Source organism: Geotrypetes seraphini, chromosome 18, assembly GCF_902459505.1.
Source record: "Geotrypetes seraphini chromosome 18, aGeoSer1.1, whole genome shotgun sequence".
NCBI lineage: Eukaryota > Metazoa > Chordata > Amphibia > Gymnophiona > Dermophiidae > Geotrypetes > Geotrypetes seraphini.
Genome location: NC_047101.1, coordinates 26,228,439 through 26,249,251, shown reverse-complemented (window position 1 = coordinate 26,249,251; position 20,813 = coordinate 26,228,439). Strand labels below are relative to the sequence as shown.

Genomic DNA, 20,813 nt, shown 5'->3' with positions numbered 1-20,813 from the left:
GCAGGAGTGAGTGAGCATCCCTCCTGCCAATCTTCTTTCACACAGGGGGGCGGGGTCAGCATGGCAGGAGGGAGTGAGCACCTCTCTTGCCAATCTTCTCACACAAGGGGGCAGGGTCAGCATGGCAGGAGGGAGTGAGCATCCCTCTTGCTGTTTTCGCTGCCGTGGCATTGGGGGTTGTTTCCTGGTGCCGGTTCATGGGGTGCAGAGCTGGAAAGGTCATCATTGGCAGAAGGAGGGGAGTGCTTTTTTCTTTTTCTAATGGAGCAGTTATTGTGCGTGTGGAACTTCAAAGAAATGGGAGACTTCGTTCACCAGGCGCTACAAAGCCAAGCAGAAACCGATAACGTGGAAGAAATGTGGTCGACTTTGAAAGCCACCATACAAGAAGCAACAAACCGCTATGTTAAATCAGTAAGTAAACGGCGAAGGAACAATAAGCCACAGTGGTTCTCTGCGGAGATTTCGGACTTCATCAAGGAGAAGAAAAAAGCATTCATCTCTTACAAACAATCAGGGAAACAGGACTCTAGGGAAGTCTATCTGGCCAAGTCAAAAGCCGTCAAAACAGCAGTTAGAGAGGCCAAATTCCGCATGGAGGAGTTTCTAGCGAAGAACATCCAGAAAGGAGATAAATCCTTCTTCAGGTATATCAGTGACAGAAATAAGAACTCAGGCGGGATAGTACGTCTTAGGAAACAAGACGGAGACTATGTAGAAGCGGACTCTGAAAAAGCCCACCTGTTAAATGAATACTTCTGCTCAGTCTTCACCCGTGAGGCGCCAGGACTTGGCCCTCAGCTACAGACAAGGGTTGACGCAGATGACCCGTTTAGTAATTTCGAGTTTACACCCAGCGGTGTCTACTGCGAGCTGTCAAAGCTTAAGGTTAACAAGGCAATGGGGCCTGACAACCTACACTCCAGGGTGCTCAGGGAGTTGTATGATGTCTTGGGGAACCGCTATCCATGCTCTTCAATCTCTCCCTTAGTACGGGTAATGTCCCGTTGGACTGGAAGACGGCTAACATCATTCCACTCAACAAGAAAGGCTCCAAGATGGAGACAGCAAACTACAGACCAGTGAGTCTCACATCAATAGTGTGCAAACTAATGGAAACTCTAATCAAACGCCAATTGGATACGATCCTGAACGAGGAGAATCTACGGGATCCCCGTCAACATGGATTTACTAAGGGGAGATCCTGCCAATCCAACCTGATCAGCTTCTTTGACTGGATGACGAGGAAGCTGGATGTTGGGGAGTCCCTGGACATCGTATACCTGAACTTCAGTAAAGCATTCAATAGCGTACCACACCGCAGGTTGCTGAGCAAGATAAGTTCTATAGGATTAGGCGACACATTGACGAAATGGGTTGGGAATTGGCTTGGAGGTAGGCTTCAGACGGTAGTGATGAACGTCACCCCCTCTGAAATGACGGAGGTAATCAGTGGAGTGCCGCAGGGCTCGGTCCTGGGCCCGATCCTATTCAACATCTTTATAAGAGATTTGGCAGAAGGGCTGCGAGGTAAAATAACATTATTCGCCGATGACGCCAAACTAAGCAATGTAGTGGGCAAAAGCACAACAGACATAAATTCAATGTCCGACAACATGATGCACGACCGCTCCTACTGGAGCGCTGGTCTAGGTCCTGGCAACTCAGCTTCAATGCCAAAAATTGCAAAGTCATGCACCTGGGCAGCCAAAATCCATGCAAGACTTACACCCTTAATGGCGAGATCCTAACAAGAACTGAAGCAGAACGAGACTTAGGGGTGATCGTCAGTGAGAACATGAAGACTGCCAATCAAGTGGAGCAAGTTTCATCCAAGACAAGGCAAATCATAGGTTGCATACGCAGGAGTTTCGTCAGCCGTAAGCCTGAAGTCATTATGCCATTGTATAGATCCATGGTGAGGCCCCACCTGAAATACTGTGTGCAATTCTGGATGCCGCATTACCGTAAGGATGTGCTGAGACTGGAGTCGGTCCAGAGAATGGCCACCAGGATGGTCTCGGGACTCAAGGATCTCCCGTACGAGGAATGGCTGGATAAGTTGCAGCTGTACTCAATCGAGGAACGCAGAGAGAGGGGTGATATGATCGAAACATTCAAGTATCTCACGGGCCGCATCGAGGTGGAAGAAGATATCTTCTTTTTCAAGGGTCCCGAAGCAACAAAGGGGCATCCGTGGAAACTGCACGGGGACACCAGGAAATTCTTTTTCACTGAAAGGGTGGTTGATCGTTGGAATAGTCTTCCACTTCAGGTTATTGAGGCCAGCAGCATGCCTGATTTTAAGGCCAAATGGGATAGACACGTGGGATCTATCCACAGAGAAAGGTAGGGGAGGGTCATTGGGGTGGGCAGACTAGGAGGAGTGTGTGGCGCAGTGGTTGGATCTACAGCCTCAGCACCCTGGGGTTGTGGGTTCAAACCCCGCGCTGCTCCTTGTGACCCTGGGCAAGTCACTTAATCCTCCATAGCCCAGATACATTAGATAGATTGTGAGCCCACCGGGACAGAGAGGGAAAAATGCTTGATTACCTGATTGTAAAAACCGCTTAGATCAGTGTTTTTCAACCTTTTTTGGGCAAAGGCACACTTGTTTCATGAAAAAAATCACGAGGCACACCACCATTAGAAAATGTTAAAAAATTTAACTCTGTGCCTATATTGACTATATATAAAGTAATTCACTTGAGTGCCACCGCCGCCATCGGGAACAGGCCGGCGCCAAGTTCTCCCTGCTTCTCTTCCCCGCGGGGCCGACCCAACTCTCGCCACCCGTCGTCAATTCTAACGTCGGAGAGGACGTTCTAGGCCAGCCAGGCAGCGATTGGCTGGCCCAGAACGTCCTCTCCGACGTCAGAATTGACGCGAGTGGCGAGAGTTGGCCGGCCCCACAGGGAAAAGCAGGGAGAACTTGGCGCCGGCCTGTTCCTGATGGCGGCGGTGGCACTCAAGTGGCTAAAGAGCCGCAGTTTGCCGGCCTAGGGACAACACTGGAGGGTGGCCAGCTGTGCACCCCCTTGGGACGTAAACCCGGGGTGGGGCAGACCGCCCCCCCCCACCCTGGTATGCCACTATCTGTACCTCACTCCCTCCCTATGACCAAAAATTCTCCTTTCTTCTATTCCCCATGTACACAACCATCTCTTTCCCTCCCTTCCTCTCTCCAAAGTCCATGCCTTGTGTCCAAACACTCATTCCCTCCCCCACCTCAGCATCTCTTTCCCTCCCTTCCTCTCTCCCAAGTCCATTTCTTCTGTGTCCAAAAACGCATTCCCTCCCCCACCTCAGCATCTCTTTCCCTCCCTTCCTCTCTCCCAAGTCCATGCCTTCTGTGTCCAAAAACGCATTCCCTCCCCCACCTCAGCATCTCTTTCCCTCCCTTCCTCTCTCCCAAGTCCATGCCTTCTGTGTCCAAAAACGCATTCCCTCCCCCACCTCAGCATCTCTTTCCCTCCCTTCCTCTCTCCCAAGTCCATGCCTTCTGTGTGCAAAAACCCATTCCCTCAGCATCTCTTTCCCTCCCTTCCTCTCTCCCAAGTCCATGCCTTCTGTGTCCAAAAACGCATTCCCTCCCCCACCTCAGCATCTCTTTCCCTCCCTTCCTCTCTCCCAAGTCCATGCCTTCTGTGTCCAAAAACGCATTCCCTCCCCCACCTCAGCATCTCTTTCCCTCCCTTCCTCTCTCCCAAGTCCATGCCTTCTGTGTCCAAAAACACATTCCCTCTCCCACCTCAGCATCTCTTTCCCTCCCTCTCTCCCAAGTTCATGCCTTGTGTCCAAAACGCACTCCCTCCCCCTTTTGTGTTCCGTGTTTGCCTCCCAGCCCATCTTTGCAACTTTCTCAGCAAAACGAAGCTCAAGCCGCGAGGCTTGTCTTCTGCTTCCTGCCCTGCCGCGCACAAATAGCCGAACGGAAGTATTCTCCGACGTCAGTGCTGACGTAGGAGGGCAGGCTTTGCTTAAGCCCTCCCTCCGACGTCAGTGCTGACATCGGGGAACGCTTGCGATCGGCTATATGTTAGCTGCAGGGCAGGCAGGAACAGAAGACGAGCCTCGCGGCTCGAGATGTATTGAACTCTGCGGGTCCCCCGTCCAGCTCTCTCCTGTCCACGTGGGGCGGACCGCCCCTCTCCCTAGACTGTGGCCTAGGACCCTGGGGGAGCCCGGGCCCACTGTCAGCTCCGGGCCCCTGAATGCAGGACTGGTGGTACTGCCCTGATGGCGGCCCTGACCGTACGGCACACCAGGCAACATCTCGCGGCACACTAGTGTGCCGCGGAACAGCGGTTGAAAAACACTGGCTTGGATAACCTTGATAGGCAGTATATAAAATCCTAATAAACTTGAAACTAGATGGGCCGTGGCCCTTATCTGCCGTCTATTTCTATGTTTCTATGTTACCCACTCCTCCAAAAATGCCCCTTTTAGCTCTGGGTGCACAGAGGTAGAGGAAAGGCCTAAGCTGGTTTTAGATACGTCTAAAACCCTGTTTGATTATCGGCAGTGGCGTACCTAGGGGGGGGCGGGGGGGGGGCGGGCCGCCCCGGGTACCAGCCCTGAGGGGGTGTTCCCAGCCTTGCCGCTCAGTCCCCCCCCACGCCCGAAGGACCGCTCGCCCCACTGACCTTCCAGCACACCTATGAAGCAGCCCGCAGCAGGATCGCGACGTCAGCAATCCCTCAGCTGCTTGGGCGCTGCTTCCTGCGCCGCGGTCCCGTCCCTCCTCTGACGTCAGAGGAGGGGGCGGGACCGCGGCGCAGGAAGCAGCGCCCAAGCAGCTGAGGGATTGCTGACGTCGCGATCCTGCTGCGGGCTGCTTCATAGGTGTGCTGGAAGGTCAGTGGGGCGAGCGGTCCTTCGGGCGTGGGGGGGGGCAGTAGCTTAAGGTAGCCCGGCGCAGGAAGCAGCTCCTAAGCAGCGCAAAGATAGCTGACGTCGCGATCCTGCTGCGGCTGCTTCATAGGTAGTGCGGGGAGGCCAGGGGGGCGAATGGTCCTTCGGGGTGGGTCGGGGCATCAGGCCTTCAGGGTGGGGCGGGCGGGCGGGCAGGCAGACTTTCAGGGGGAGGGGGGTGACAGGCAGGCAGGCAGGCCTTCAAGGGGGGGTGCAGGTCTTCGGGGGGGGGGTGCAGACCTTCAAGGGGGGACAGGCCTTCAGGGGGGGTGCATGCCTTCAGGGGGGGTGCCGACCTTCAAGGGGGTGCAGGCCTTCAAGGGGGGGACAGGCAGGCAGGCCTTCAAGTGGGGGGACAGGCCTTCGGGGGGGTGCAGGCCTTCGGGGGGGGTGCAGACCTTCAAGGGGGTGCAGGCCTTCAAGGGGGGGACAGGCAGGCAGGCCTTCAAGGGGGGGACAGGCCTACAAGGGGGTGGGACAGGCCTTCAAGGGGGTGCAGGCCTTTGGGGGGGTGCCATCCTTCAAGGGGGGGTGCAGGCCTTCAAGGGGGGGGACAGGCCTTCAAGGGGGGACAAGCAGGCAGGCCTTCAAGGGGGGGACAGGCCTACAAGGGGGTGGGACAGGCCTTCAAGGGGGTGCAGGCCTTTGGGGGGGTGCCAACCTTCAAGGGGGGGTGCAGGCCTTCAAGGGGGGGACAGGCCTTCAAGGGGGGACAAGCAGGCAGGCCTTCAAGGGGGGGACAGGCCTACAAGGGGGTGGGACAGGCCTTCAAGGGGGTGCAGGCCTTTGGGGGGGTGCCATCCTTCAAGGGGGGGTGCAGGCCTTCAAGGGGGGGGACAGGCCTTCAAGGGGGGACAAGCAGGCAGGCCTTCAAGGGGGGGACAGGCCTACAAGGGGGTGGGACAGGCCTTCAAGGGGGTGCAGGCCTTTGGGGGGGTGCCAACCTTCAAGGGGGGGACAGGCCTTCAAGGGGGGACAAGCAGGCAGGCCTTCAAGGGGGGGTCAGGCCTTCAAGGGGGGGACAGGCCTACAAGGGGGTGGGACAGGCAGACCTTTAAGGGGGGACAGGCCTACAAGGGGGTGGGACAGGCAGACCTTTAAGGGGGGATAGGCCTTCAAGGGGGGACAAGCAGGCAGGCCTTCAAGGGGGGGTCAGGCCTTCAAGGGGGGGGGGACAGGCCTTCGGGGGTGCAGGCCTTCGGGGTGGGTGCAGGCCTTCGGGGTGGGTGCAGGCATTCGGGGTGGGTGCAGGCCTTCGGGATGGGTGCAGGCCTTCAGGGGGGGACAGACCTTCGGGTGGGGGGTACAATCCTTCGGGGAGGGTGCAGGCCTTCAGGGGTGGGGTTTAGGCGTTCAGAGGGGGACAGACCTTCGGGTGGGAGGTAAAGTCCTTCGGGGGGTGCAGGTCTTCAGGGGTGGGGTGTAGCCCTTCTGAGGGGGGACAGACCTTCGGGGGAGGGGGGTCCTGGTGTAAAAGTACACAGAGGGAGAGAGGGAAGGGGGGGTTCAAAGATACGTGCATATGCCAGACTTTGGGGGTTAGAAATAATGGGTCTAAAAACAGAGGAGTGGGAGAGAGATGGTGCATAATGGGATTTAGGGAGGGAAGGAACAGAAAGGGAGAGAACTTGGAAACAGGGGATGGTGTGGAGGGGGGATAGAGATACTGGATAGGAGGATAGTTGGGAACAGAAAGGGAGAGATGGTGGATCCTGGGGTGGTGGGGAGTTGAGAAAAGGTGAATCTGTGGATGGAGACAAAAAAAAGGAAAGATGCCAGATCTCCGGGGGAGGGAAGGGAAACGGAAGGGGAGAACAGAGATGGCAGACGGATGGTTAGCACGGAGAAAGGAGACCCTGGCAAGCAAGACAACAAGAGCCTGGGACCAACAAGATTTGAATATTGATCAGAGAACAAAAGGTAGAAAAAATAATTTTATTTTCTGTTTTGTGATTACAATATGTTAGATTTGAAAAGTGTACATGAGACAGCTTGAAATGGGAACTTTTCTATTTTTGTGAATGGCAAGGCTGAGTTCAGTTAAAATATATGCTTTATAAGAAAATATAATAATGTGTTTTATAAAGTTTATAAGCATTGCTGGCATACTCGGTGAGGTGTTCCTAGTGTTGGTGGTGGTGGTAGCATGTCAGTGTGTTGAGAGGAAGAGGTAGTCTGGGAAATTCTGCTGAGCAAACTCTGGGCCCATTTCCACCCCCAGTTAGTCCACTCCACTCAACTGGCTCACACACTGAGTGGGTCTTTGGGTGTTATTTCTGGGTAGTTGTTTTAGAATCTCTTCCAGTGGTTTGTCAGTATCTCCTTCTGGTCCAAGGAAGGAAACTTTGTCAACCTTAGCATTGACCTTCAGAATATGTTTGTAACAGCGCTGCTTGTGTGGCATTAGGCTATGTAGTGATCGAAAGAAAAAAACAGACCTTTGCACATTTTTGCACTATATGGTGGGTGTATGAGGAGATTCATTTCCTGCACAGTTAAGTCCATGTGAAGTTACCTTGTGCTGTATTTGACATCTAGCAAGGTCTCTGTTTGGAAGGAAAGATCTAAGCTTAAAAATGAAGTGGCCAGAAGTTATGTTAAAAGTAGATAGCGTAGCTGGTTTTAAGAAAGGTTTGGACAAATTCCTGGAGGAAAAGTCCATTGTCTGTTATTAAGACATGGGGGAAGCGTCTGCTTGCCCTGGATTGGTGCACTCAGCAGCAACAATTTTTTCTACTGAATAATAGTCTAGGTACAATGAAAGTAAATAGCAAAAATGTTTGAGTAGATAATTAAGGAAATCTTTTTCATATTGCTTGCTTATGGACTGGGAAAAAAGACTGTTCAAGCAAATGTCTCCAGAACTGCTTTAATGGAAAAATGTGATTTTTTTTTTTTTAAGTACTTTGTGAAATTTATTGTTGTTGTGAAATTTATTGTTATACTTTGTTTAAACTTAAAAAGCGGTGTCATTAACAGTGAATCTAATCGAAAACAGGGTGAATCGAATCGAATGAAATATTTTTCTCTGAATCGGGCAGCACTATTGGCTACCATGAGAATGGGCTACTGGGCATGATGGACCATTGGTGTGACCCAGTTAGGCTATTCTTATGTTATGTTCTCATCTGTAGGGGCCTTTGTTTTCACTTCTTATTTTAATGTATTTTTTTCCTGGGAACTTATCAGTGTTTTTTTATAATGGGAACAAAAATGGAAGAGAATTAATGTGTGTGGAATGGGGGGGTAACTAATTTCTTCAGCTAAATAATTCAATCCACTTCAAACAGACATAGGAGAACTCACGCACCATTCACACACCCTCCAACCAAAAACGTCAAAAGAAAAAAACTGTTCGACAACCTCCTAGCCATTCGAGCTGCAACACTTGACCCCCAACTCTACAACCTATTGACCTCGACCACAAACTACAAAACCTTAAAAAAAGAAATAAAAACCCTTCTATTCAAAAAACACATAAAACCAAACTAACATAATCAGAACTGTCCCAAGCATCACCTGCAACTACTCCATATGTACTTCTGATGTCATGACAATTCCGACATAATTTATGTTATGTTATGTTTGGAATAATGGTTACATAAATGAGGTTCAATAAAAGAAAATTTTCACTGCCTGTTTCTTTTTTTTTTTTTTTTTTTTTTTTTTTTTTGGTGCCGTTTCTATTCTGACCATTTATTCCATTTCATGGTTATTGCAAAAAAAAAAAAAAAAAAAATTTTACATGGGGGGGGGGGGGGTGTCAAAAAATGATGGGCCCCGGGTGCCACATACCCTAGGTACGCCACTGATTATCGGTACTTGGATGACCTGTCTTTTTGATCATCTAAGTACTGAGTTAAGCGGGTTTTTAGAATTTTTTTTTTTTTAATTATTATTATGTACCTCATGCTGGGGCCTAGAAAAAAACTTAGGAGGGAGCCCCAAATCTTAGCAGCAGGCTGGGCCTCCTTTAGCTTCAGGCATCTTTGGGTCCCCTGGTTGCATGTCCCTAAAACTGGCCCTGAGCAGGACAGATTTTATATTGATATAGTTCTTAAAACAACTGGTAATAGTAAAATAGCAAATTGAGTTTAATTAAGGACACCTGAATTTCTAGCTTTAAAAGGTCCGGTGAAAGGTTGTTTATTAACCTCATCCTTTACAAAGCCACGCTAGCATTTTTAGCTCTGGCTGCCGCGGTAACAGCTCCAGTGCTCACAGAATTCCTATGAGCGTCTGAGCTGTTACCATGGCATCCGCGCTAAAAACGCTAGCATGGCTTTATAAAGGAGGGGGTAAATTTGAAGGCTAATGTTACTTTAGAATGGGAGATTTAACCTGGTAATAATGCATTTCTTTTCTTTTTGTTAGCTATATTATTGCCCTGTTGAATATGCTACGCCACTGCACACCTTGTATGCAATGTCTGGAACAACCAGTGCTGGATTCAGTAGTGAGGATCGCCTTCTACAAGCAAAACTTTTCTATACAACTTTGAAAGATATTCTGGAAAATTCCCTGGATTGCAGAAACTGCTATAGACTTGTGGTGTATGATGGTCAGTAGCTCACAGATCTGCTGTTAAGTTCAGATGCTTCCCCAGCTTTCTTTTGAATATACATAGAATTACACAGTGTTTGACTGGCAAAAAACCCCCAAGAATCTGTGGTCCACTTGTGCTAATTTCCCCCTCTCTACACTATACATTCTACCTGCTTTTTCAATGAGTTTTAGCTATCATTCAAGCTCAACTGCATTTTTAAAAAATAATTTTTCTTCCCAGGTATCTGGAATAACATAAATGTCAGATAAATTATTCCAGGACATAAACTAGGTCAATCTAGATTTTACTACTTGGAGTTGATTTTCAATGAGGTGCTGTCAAAGCAGCAAAATTAAAACTGCTCAGATAGTTAACCTTTTCTAGTTGACAAAATACAGTAGTTGGTTTAACTGTGGATTGACTTTCCCCCTCTTTTACAAAAGTGTGCAATGCTTTTTAGTGTGTGCTAAACACGCTCTAAACGCTGTCCTATGGACACGTTAGCAGTTAGCCCATGTGTTGATTCAGCACATGCTAAATCCGCACTAAAACCTTTGTAAAAGAGGGCCTTTATTGTGCATAATACAATTTTAATCTTTATTGTTCACTTCTTTGGACAGTGTATTTAAAAGCTAGTAAGTTGGCCAATAAATATTTTCCTAAATAACCATACTAAGTCAGATGAAGGTCCACTCAGTCAAGTATCCTTTCTTTGATAGTGGAAGTCCCTATCACATCCCAAAAAATAGATCAATTTCCCAAGGATCATCTCCCAAGTCTACCTGGCTAATAATTTTTTATGAATCTTTCGTTAAAAGTAGGAAAGTTGTGTGGCTAGATTTAAGGCATCCATTTGGCCTCTTGGCTTATAAATCACCTTGAACCTGTACTGGATAACATAAGAAGTGCCTCTGCTGGGTCAGACCAGAAGTCCATCCTGCCCAGCAGCCCGCTCACGCGGCAGCCCACCAGGTCCAAGACCTGTATAGTAACCCTCCTATCCCCTTTTCCTTCAGAAAATTGTCCAATCCCTTCTTGAACTCCAATACCGTACCCTGTCCTATCACGCCATCTGGAAGCGCATTCCAGGTGTCCACCACCCATTGGGTGAAGAAGAACTTCCTAGCATCGGTTCTGAATCTGTCCACTTTTAATTTTGCCGAATGCCCTCTCGTTCTTTCAGATTTTGAAAGTTTGAAGAATCTGTCCCTCTCCACTTTCTCTATGCCCTTCATGATCTTGTAAGTCTCTATCATATCCCCTCTAAGTCTCTGTTTCTCCAGGGAAAAGAGCCCCAGTTTCTCCAGTCTTTCAGCGTATGAAAGGTTTTCCATACTTTTTATCAAACGTGTCGCTCTCTTCTGGACCCTCTCGAGTATCGCCATATCCTTCTTTAGGTTCGGCGACCAATATTGGACGCAGTACTCCAGATGCGGGCGCACCATCGCCCGATACAACGGCAGTACAACTTCTTTCGTTCTGGTTGTAATACCCTTCTTGATTATACCTAGCATTCTATTTGCTTTCTTAGTGGCCGCTGCACACTGTGCCAACAGATTCATTGTCTTGTTGATTATTACCCCCAAGACCCTTTCTTGGGTACTCTCACTCAGTAACAGCCTCCCATAATGTAGCTGTATCTCATGTTTCTGTTTCCTACGTGCAAGACTTTGCATTTCTCTACATTGAACTTACATCTATCATCTCTTCGCCCATTCCCCCAGTCTGTTCAGGTCCCTTTGTAAATCTTCGCATTCCTCTATAATCCTAGCCCCACTAAATAGTTTGGTGTCGTCTGCGAATTTTATTACTTCGCACTTCGTCCCTGTTTCTAGATCATTTATAAATACATTGAATAACAGCGGTCCAAGCACCGACCCCTGCGAAACACCACTCGTGACCCTCCTCCAGTCCAAGTAGTGGCCCTTCACTACTGCCCTCTTCTTCCTACCCGCCAACCAATTCCTGATCCATCTGTGTACGTCTCCTTCCACCCCTGGTTCTTCAGTTTCCAAAGTAGGCGTTCATGGAGTACCAGTTTAAGTATATGATGTCTATGGGGTCCCCTTTGTCCATCCGTTTGTTAATTCCTTCGAAGAAATGCAATAAATTCATTAGGCACGATCTTCCCTTGCAGAAGCCATGTTGGCTTGTTTTCATAAGTTTATTCTTCTGCCATTTTCCCCGGAACTGAGGTCAGACTTATCGGTCTGTAATTCCCCGGGTCACCTCTTGATCCCTTTTTAAAGATGGGTGTAACGTTGGCTATCTTCCAATCCTCTGGGATCACGCCTGTTTTCAGGGATAGATTACAAACTTGCTGTAGTAGTTATGCTATTTCCTCCTTAAGCTCTTTCAGTATCCTAGGGTGGATTCTGTCCGGGCCCGGTCAATTTTCAGTTTTTCTAACTGCCTGTGTACGTCTTCAAGGTTTACTTCCATGAATGTTAATTTTTCTGCTTGTTCTCCTTTGAAGATTTGTTCAGGTTCCAGTATGTTGAATGTGTCCTCATTTGTAAATACTGACGAAAAGAACGTGTTTAGTCTTTCTGCCACTTCTTTCTCCTCCTTCACCACTCCCTTCCTATCTCCGTCATCCAACGGTCCCACCTCCTCCCTGGACGGCTGCTACCCTTTAACGTATCTGAAGAATGGTTGATAAATACGATGCAGAAATTCAGATTAGATTAGATTTATTTGTTATAACTGGAGGTCAAATGAGGAGGTTAAGACAAGAAACTTAGAAGCATAAGTATCAGTAGGATCATCAGAGTGAAAGTTAAAATCCCCAAGAATGAGGTCTAGCCTTAAACCATCCAAGTTTTGCCCTTGACATTTTCTGCAGTGTTCTATTATGGCAGAAAATCATCCAAATCATAAATATACCCTAATGCCAAACATGTCCCCAACAGGCTTAGAAAACTGTCTATGTTCAAATGATTTTTATTGTTCCAACAGAAAACAAACAATACAATCAGTAACTTATTCTAAGAAAGAACAATGCAACAACCCCCCCCCCCTTCCCAACCCTCCCCACCCCCGGAGTCCAATTTAGAAAACTGTCTAAAAAATGTGCTTCGAAAATGTCAATTTGGACATTTTAGCACGTAGTCATTCTTAGGACCCTTTTTCTCTTTTGAAAATGAGCCCTGTTGTGGTGTTCAGCCAAAATGTAACCAGTTTGCATGGATAGCGGGAGGAATTTTAAAACCAGCACTTGTTCCCAATATTATTCATTGTGTATATGATATCATTTTGTGGTAAATTTTCTGTCTAGGTGTGAAATTCTTTTCCTATGTTGACAATATGTTTATATTGATACTCATTTAAGTAGGATTACCAGATTTCCTCATAAAAAAGAACAAATCTTTGTGAGTTTAGATATCGAGTAAATATAGAAGATCTTAGCTTGTACCGGGGCGAGGCCCGAGATGTCTTGCTGTTTCCATGCTGAAGCTATCACCAACCTATTAGCAGTGTAGATTTGATGAACAAGTCTCCTCCAGCAAACCACTAGTTCCTGAGAGCCAGTGTTCAGCTGAACCAAGCCTTGGACCTGATCCCAGCAGACCTGAACTTTCAGACAGGACTACCAGATGTGACAAAAAGATCACTGCCAACCACATTGTCACCAAAGATCAGAGCTTCAACCATACATGATTTTGAAATGTACTGTACATATGTATATAACAGTAACAGCTACTACTCAAAAACATCCACTAGAGAACCAAATACTTGTATAAAATGCAGCTATGATGCCAGTAAAGGGGGTGATAGAGCCTCAGAAAGTGGAGCACTCTAACTGATATGGGTATTTTTAATTTGAACAATGTTCATGAGCTCCTGTTCAAGTCACCAGCTCTATCCCCACTCTACCACTAAATTACTTTTTAATCTTTAATTATGCACTTTTTAATAGTCTTGATATAATATTTTTAAATAACTTCATTTAAAACTTCTCCAGTATTTAAGAAACATTTAGCCCAGGCAAAAAAAACTTCCAGGAGTGAAAATACCACCAAACAGTGTTTATTTACCTCACACTATATTTGGGTCAGAATCGGCAGATAAAAGCATAAACATAACACATCAAGCTACTTTACTCATATGCACTTGATGTGTTATGGTTATTTTATCTGCCAATTCTGACCAGGGCACACTAAAGGTAGTGGCCACAGTTTGAGGCACCCAGAAGTGCACAGACATGCATAAGTAACATCATCACGTCGACGTCCGTGCATGTGCAGAGGCCCTCCAGATGGGCCCTGAGACCCCAGTAGGGGGGTGCCAGCAGGGAAGAGGGCCAGAGAGGAGCTGGTGCCGGCTGATTGCCTACAGCAGTGTTTCTCAACTACTTTGAAATAAAGGCTCGTTACTTTACCTCACTGGGGATCCGTCGTGAAGGAAAAACACAAGGCTTACATTGTATATTCCAAAGCAAATAACTTTTTATTCTAGTAATAAGTATTATAGCAGCATTAGGCAAATCAGAAATAAATCAGTTTGGACATATACAACGGAGAGAAGAAAAAAAAACTCCTACAGGGTGCCAGCATATTTCTGTAAGTATGGCACAGCTTTTCTAAAGAAACTCTGCCAAAGCATGAGGGTTTTATCCAGAAAGTTTCTTTGTTTTGCAAGACCCTCTACTAGCTGATCATGTACCACCCTATTCGAGCAAATATGCTGCCTATCTAACCCTCCCCCCAGTCCACATCTCCATTCTTCCCTGAGGGGATCAGTGTCCCAAAAGCTTCATCACTTCTCCTATTTACCCTCTTTTTATCTGATAGTGTTTATCTAGCCTGCCTCCTGTACACATAATCAGCCACAGGTACCAGAACAATGTGATCCCGGGCAGTGTTTTCTGATCTGCTACAGCTATATCTCCTCGGGTGCACAGTGAAAATGGCAATTCAAACTTTACTAAATTAGTGTACAGGGCAAGGAATTGATTCAGCAAGGGCCTTTCTGTTACAAGAGGTTCCTTTGGTGTGAAGGTGGTGGACCTCACACATCACAGAATTGCCTTCAAGGGGCTCTTTAGAATTTCAATTGGATATCTTTTAAGCATTTATTTAGGAAAAGTTAAAGGGTATTTGGAAAAATTTATTGCAAAGATTATATTAATTTCTCATGTTTTTCAAGGCCTCTGCCTTATTACATTCAAAGACTACATTTTCTTGCTCATTCAAGCACAATTTAATCTTAATTATCTCCATCTTTGCTTAAAATGCATCCAGTCTATCATTATTATGAATAGTAGTAGTAATAATAATATTCAAATTATTTATCTAAGCCAGTAAGGGGAAGGAAATGAGTTTGGGTTTAGCCTACACTTTTTTCAGGAGTAACTCTAAGTTATGTATTTTCCTGTCCCTGGAGTGCTTATCATCTAAGTTTGTACCTTAGGCAGTGGTGGGTTTAATGACTTGCCCAAGATTACAAGGAGTAGAAGTGGGATTTGAACCTTGCTTCCCTTCATAACGATGTGCAACCTAAGACACATACACATTTTTTGATGAGCAACAATTTTGTCTCTTAGTACAATCCCTAATCTTGGGAATGTTGGATTACTATATCATCTTGTACCAACCATGTCCGGATGCTACTCCAATCATTGGGTTACTTCCTCCACTCCTCTCATATTATATACAAGGTGTATTGCTTTTGACAAGTTAATTAAAATTCAAAAGTCAATTCACAAACAGATCTGTCATACTCAGTAGTCCTCGTCCAGACTTGAAACTTCAGAAATCTACCAAACTCCTCTACTGCCACCTGCAGTGAGCCATGTACAGCAACTGTGCTCCAATCTCTCCTTCTTGCACTGTTGTCTCACTGATGGCATTGGTAGGCATCTGAATGGCTGAAGCAGCCAAGGAATTCTCCATTTGTGGTGAGCTAGGACCACTAAGAAATGTATTCAGACAAAGATCCATCGTTGGCCTCCTATCTGATGACAGGACTCCGATGGGGACATCTGAGATTGGGGAAGTTTCATAAATTGATCCATTGGGCCCATGGAGGTAACTGGTCATAATTGTTGCAGTTGTCCAGGACTCATCACATCTGGGTAGGTAGAACAGACACTTCAGCCATCTTGATGGCTGAAATGTTGGTTCAGCCTACCCAGACGTGGCAAAACTCGGACAACTGCAACAATTGTGATGCCAGCCGTGGAAGCCTAAGAGAACGTATCTAGTCATGGTTCCCAGGAATAGACCATTTAAGAAACAAATAAGGAAATCCTGGGAATAGTTGAGTGTGTCATACAGCCCTTAGATCTTTAATATTTTATATAGAGATTTTAGAGCACAAGTCTCTTAACATAGAAACATAGAAATAGACGGCAGATAAGGGCCCACGGCCCATCTAGTCTGCCCACCTTAATGTCCCTCCCCTACCTTTGCCCTGTGAATAGATCCCATGTGCCGATCCCATTTGGCCTTAAAATCAGGCACGCTGCTGGCCTCAATCACCTGTAGTGGAAGACTATTCCAGCGATCAACCACTCTTTCGGTGAAAAAGAATTTCCTGGTGTCACCTCGTAGTTTCCCGCCCCTGATTTTCAACGGATGCCCTCTTGTTGTCGTGGGACCCTTGAAAAAGAAGATATCTTCCTCCGCCTCGATGCGGCCCGTAAGATACTTGAACGTCTCGATCATGTCCCCCCTCTCTCTGCGCTCCTCGAGCGAGTATAGCTGTAATTTGTCAAGCCGTTTTTCGTATGGTAGATCCTTGAGTCCCGAGACCATCCGGGTGGCCATTCTTTGCACCGACTCCAGTCTCAGCACATCCTTGCGATAATGCGGCCTCCAGAATTGCACACAGTATTCCAGGTGGGGCCTCACCATGGATCTATACAATGGCATAATAACTTCCGCCTTACGACTGACGAAACCCCTTCGTATGCAGCTCATGATTTGTCTTGCCTTGGACGAAGCCTGCTCCACTTGATTGGCAGACTTCATGTCCTCACTGACGATTACCCCCAAGTCTCGTTCTGCTACCGTTTTTGCTAGGATCTCGCCATTAAGGGTATAAGACTTGCATGGATTCTGGCTGCCCAGGTGCATAACTTTGCATTTTTTGGCATTGAAGTTGAGTTGCCATGTCCTAGACCATCGCTCCAGTAGGAGTAGGTCGTGCATCATGTTGTCGGGCACTGAATCTTCGTCTGTTGTGCATTTGCTCACTACATTACTAAGTTTGGCGTCATCGGCGAATAATGTTATTTTACCTCGAAGCCCTTCTGCCAAGTCTCTTATAAAGATGTTGAATAGGATTGGGCCCAAGACTGAGCCCTGTGGTACTCCACTAATCACCTCCGTCATTTCGGAGGGGGTGCCGTTCACTACCACCCTTTGGAGCCTACCTCCAAGCCAGCTCCCAACCCATTTCGTCAATGTGTTACCTAATCCTATAGAACTCATCTTGCTCAGTAACCTGCAGTGTGGTACGCTATCGAATGCTTTGCTAAAGTCCAGGTACACGATGTCCAGGGACTCCCCAATATCCAGCTTCCCTGTTACCCAGTCAAAGAAGCTGATCAGGTTGGATTGGCAGGATCTCCCCTTAGTAAATCCATGTTGTCGGGGATCCCGTAGATTCTCCTCATCCAGGATCTTATCTAATTGGTGTTTGATTAGAGTTTCCATTAGTTTGCTCACTATCGATGTTAGACTCACTGGTCTGTAGTTTGCTGTCTCCATCTTTGAGCCTTTCTTGTGGAGTGGAATGACGTTAGCCATCCTCCAGTCCAACGGGACGCTGCCTGTGCTAAGGGAGAGGTTGAAGAGCGCGGACAGTGGCTCCGCCAAGACATCACTCAGCTCCCTAAGCACCCTGGGGTGCAGGTTGTCCGGCCCCATTGCTTTGTTAACCTTGAGCTTTGACAGCTCACCGTAGACACTGCTGGGCGTAAACTCAAAGTTACTAAACGGGTCAACTGAGCCAACCCTTGTCTGTAGCTGAGGGCCGAGCCCTGGCGCTTCTCGGGTGAAGACTGAGCAGAAGTATTCATTTAATAGTTGGGCTTTTTCCGAATCCTTTTCCACATAGTCTCCGTCTGGTTTCCTAAGACGTACAATCCCGCCTGAGTTTTTTCTTCTATCACTGATATACCTGAAGAAGGATTTATCTCCCTTCTGGATGTTCTTTGCTAGAGACTCCTCCATGAGGAATTTAGCCTCCCTGACTGCTGTTTTGACGGCTTTTGATTTGGCCAGGTAGTCTGCTCTAGAGTCCTGCTTCCCTGATTGTTTGTAAGAGATGAATGCTTTTTTCTTCTCCTTGATCAGGTCTGAGATCTCCGCAGTAAACCACTGTGGCTTATTGTTCCTTCGCCGTTTACTTACTGATTTTACATAGCGGTTTGTTGCTTCTTGTATGGTTGCTTTCAAAGTCGACCACATGTCTTCCACGTTATTGGTTTCTTCTTGGCTTTGTAGCGCCTGGTGAACGAAGTCTCCCATTTCTTTGAAATTTGTGTCCTTGAATTTGAGGACATTGGTTAGTGTAGTAGATTTAGTGAAACCTTTCCTGATATTGAACCATACCATGTTGTGGTCACTGGAGGCCAATGTGTCGCCTACCGAGACCTCTGTGACACTTTCTCCATTGGTAAGTATCAGGTCCAGTATTGCCTGATCCCTTGTCGGTTCCAACACCAGTTGCCTGAGGCTTGCTCCTTTCATAGAGTTTAATAGCCTCTTGCTGCTGCCGGAAGCAGAGGTAAGTGTAACCCAATCCACATCAGGCATGTTGAAGTCACCTAGCAATACTGTGTCCCCACGCAAGGTGATATTTTCTATATCTTCGATTATTTCCATATCCAGGTCATCCTGTTGTCTTGGGGGTCTGTAAATTACGCCAAGATACAAGCATTTGTCCTTCCCTCTGGCCAAATTAACCCAAAGGGATTCTCCAGTATACTGGACATCTGAGATTCTCGTGACCTTAATGTCATCTTTAGTATATAATGCTACACCCCCTCCCTTCCTACCCTCTCTGTCCCGGCGAAGCAAGTTGTAACCCGGTATGACCATGTCCCACCCGTGGGAGTCTGTGAGCCAGGTTTCGGATATCGCCACCACATCCAGGTCGACATTCCTTATTTCTGTTTCCAATTCCAGGATCTTGTTTCCTAAACTGTGTGCGTTGACGTACATAGCCCTCCATGTTATATTTTTGTTATGTCTCAGTGGGGATATTCCTGTTTGAGCTATTTGAACACCTTTAGCATTGTTTGTGTTATTTGTGCTTTCCTGAGGCTCAGAACCACAATGTGTACTCCCCATATACCCAGAACTACAGTGTGTACTCCCCCTAGACCCGGAATTACAATGTGACCCATAAATATGATGTGACCCTACTCCCGACTCAAAAGTGTGTGCACTCACCCCTGACCCAGAATTTCGGTGTCTACTTTCCTCAGCCTCATAAATGTATTGGCATTTTAGTTCGCCTGGTATGTTGTTTGTGCCTGTACCCTCCCCCGACTTACCTAGTTTAAAGCCCTGTGGAGTAGGCGGGCTAGGCGGTGTCCAAGGACATTCTTCCCTCTTCTGGTTAGGTGTAGCCCGTCGTGTCCCTGTAGTCCTTGCAATGCTTCTCCATGGTGCAGAAACCCGAAGTTCATCTCCTTGCACCATCCTCGCAGCCAGTCGTTCGTCCTTTGTATTCGATCCTCTCTGGCTCTGCCCTTGCCCCTCACTGGGAGAATCGAGGAGAAGACTACCTGCGCATCCATCCTCCTCAGCTTCTCCCCCAGGGCCCTGAAGTCTTCAGGTATGCTGTCCGGGCTGCTCCTTGCGGTGTCGTTGGTTCCGACGTGGATTAGAACCATGGGGAAGTGGTCTCGGGGCTTGATGAGTCTGTCAATGCAAGCAGTGACATCCCGGATCCTGGCCCCTGGCAAACAGCAGACCTCTCTTGATTGTAGGTCTGGTCTGCAGATTGGTCCCTCGGTGCCCCTCAGCAGCGAATCTCCGATGACCACCACTCTGCGCTTCTTAGGGGTGGGCTGTACTGTTGATTCCGGAGTTGGAACCGTCTGCTGAACAACTACTTGTAGCTCTTTCTCCGGACCTTCCTGTAGCAGCTGATATCTGTTCCTCAGGGCGATATGAGGTGTCGATGTTGAGCTGTCCTGTATGGGGGAAAAAGAGACAGAGTTAGGTCCTCTGCATTTTCTTGTGGAGGAAGTCACCAACTGCCAGGAGTCAGCGTCTCCAACCACTTCCTGCATTCCGGTAGTTTGTCTCAAGGTGGCCGTTTTGGATGCTATGGGTGTTCCCAGGGCGGTCTTGTCAGGTTCCTGTTCAGCGATCTGAGACAGCTCCTGGATGACTCCATCGATGAAGGTCTCGTCGTCTCGGATGCTCCTTAAGCGCTGAACCTCCTCTCTCAGGCTCTTTAGCTCCATCAAAAGGCTTTCGTCCGGTTGAACCATTACTTCTTGTACTAAATAAGCATTGTGCATGTGATATTCATTTGTGTTACATAGTACACAAATAATAAATCTTCTGATTTCTTCTAGATTCTGCCATTTCTGAGGATGAAGCCCAGAACATTCATTTCCTTTCCCGAGAAGTATTATGGCATTTGGAGCAACAGGCAAAGGAGGAATACAGCCCCTTAATGCATCATCCTTCTATTGCCTCTTCAGAGCCAGAATTGATGCTGAGTAATTCTGAATCACCTCATTCTTTACACAGTCATGGCACTTAAGGGTAAACTTTTGATAGGATGCTTAACAGCAAAAGTATCTTTTTATTCCACAAAATTCTAACTGATTTTAAAATACAATTGATCTGTGTACCCTTTGTTTATGAGGCTAAATTATGCAAGTTTCAGCCCCCTTACCCATCGTTCCTACCTTGTTTGTATCCTATCCTATTTGAATTGTATTGTAATGTCTTAGTTGATGTCCTTGTCTAGTTACGCCATTTGATTAATATTGTTTTTTGCTCTTTTTAAAATTTTGTTACTGGCATTTTCCCCATATTTTAATCTGCATCTCGCTTAGAAGTCGGAAAAGCAACATCAAATTTTAATAAAAACTTGAAACTTCTTGTTGGTATGTCTATTGTGTGTATGCATTTTTAAATCTTAAATTACATTCCTACTTTTCAATTGCCTCCCTAGAATGTCTCTTTTTAATGCATGGAGCATGGTTGGGATAAAATACTGCATATTACCTGTGTCCTTGTTGCATTTAGATGCCTACATTACATTAGCTCTAGTGAGTGTGTGTGGGGGGGGGGGGGTCATGCCTTTATCTCTCTGGTGGTCATGTGTAACCCTGATACTGGGTTACAAATGGAACTTCTGTACGTCCCTTCTGGAT

At 47.0% G+C, this 20,813-nt stretch overlaps 1 protein-coding gene across 1 annotated transcript in view; it reads left to right on the top strand.

Annotated features, from left to right (window-relative positions):
- Window positions 1–20,537, top strand: part of STING1 (stimulator of interferon response cGAMP interactor 1) — a 57,905-nt gene extending 37,368 nt beyond the window's left edge. The window contains exons 6-7 of the mRNA XM_033927224.1: window positions 9,289–9,475; window positions 20,004–20,537. Coding sequence (XP_033783115.1) covers window positions 9,289–9,475; window positions 20,004–20,194 — 378 coding nt within the window. The 3' untranslated portion in view covers window positions 20,195–20,537. The remainder of the gene's footprint in view (window positions 1–9,288; window positions 9,476–20,003) is intronic.
- The last annotated feature ends 276 nt before the right edge of the window (window positions 20,538–20,813 follow it).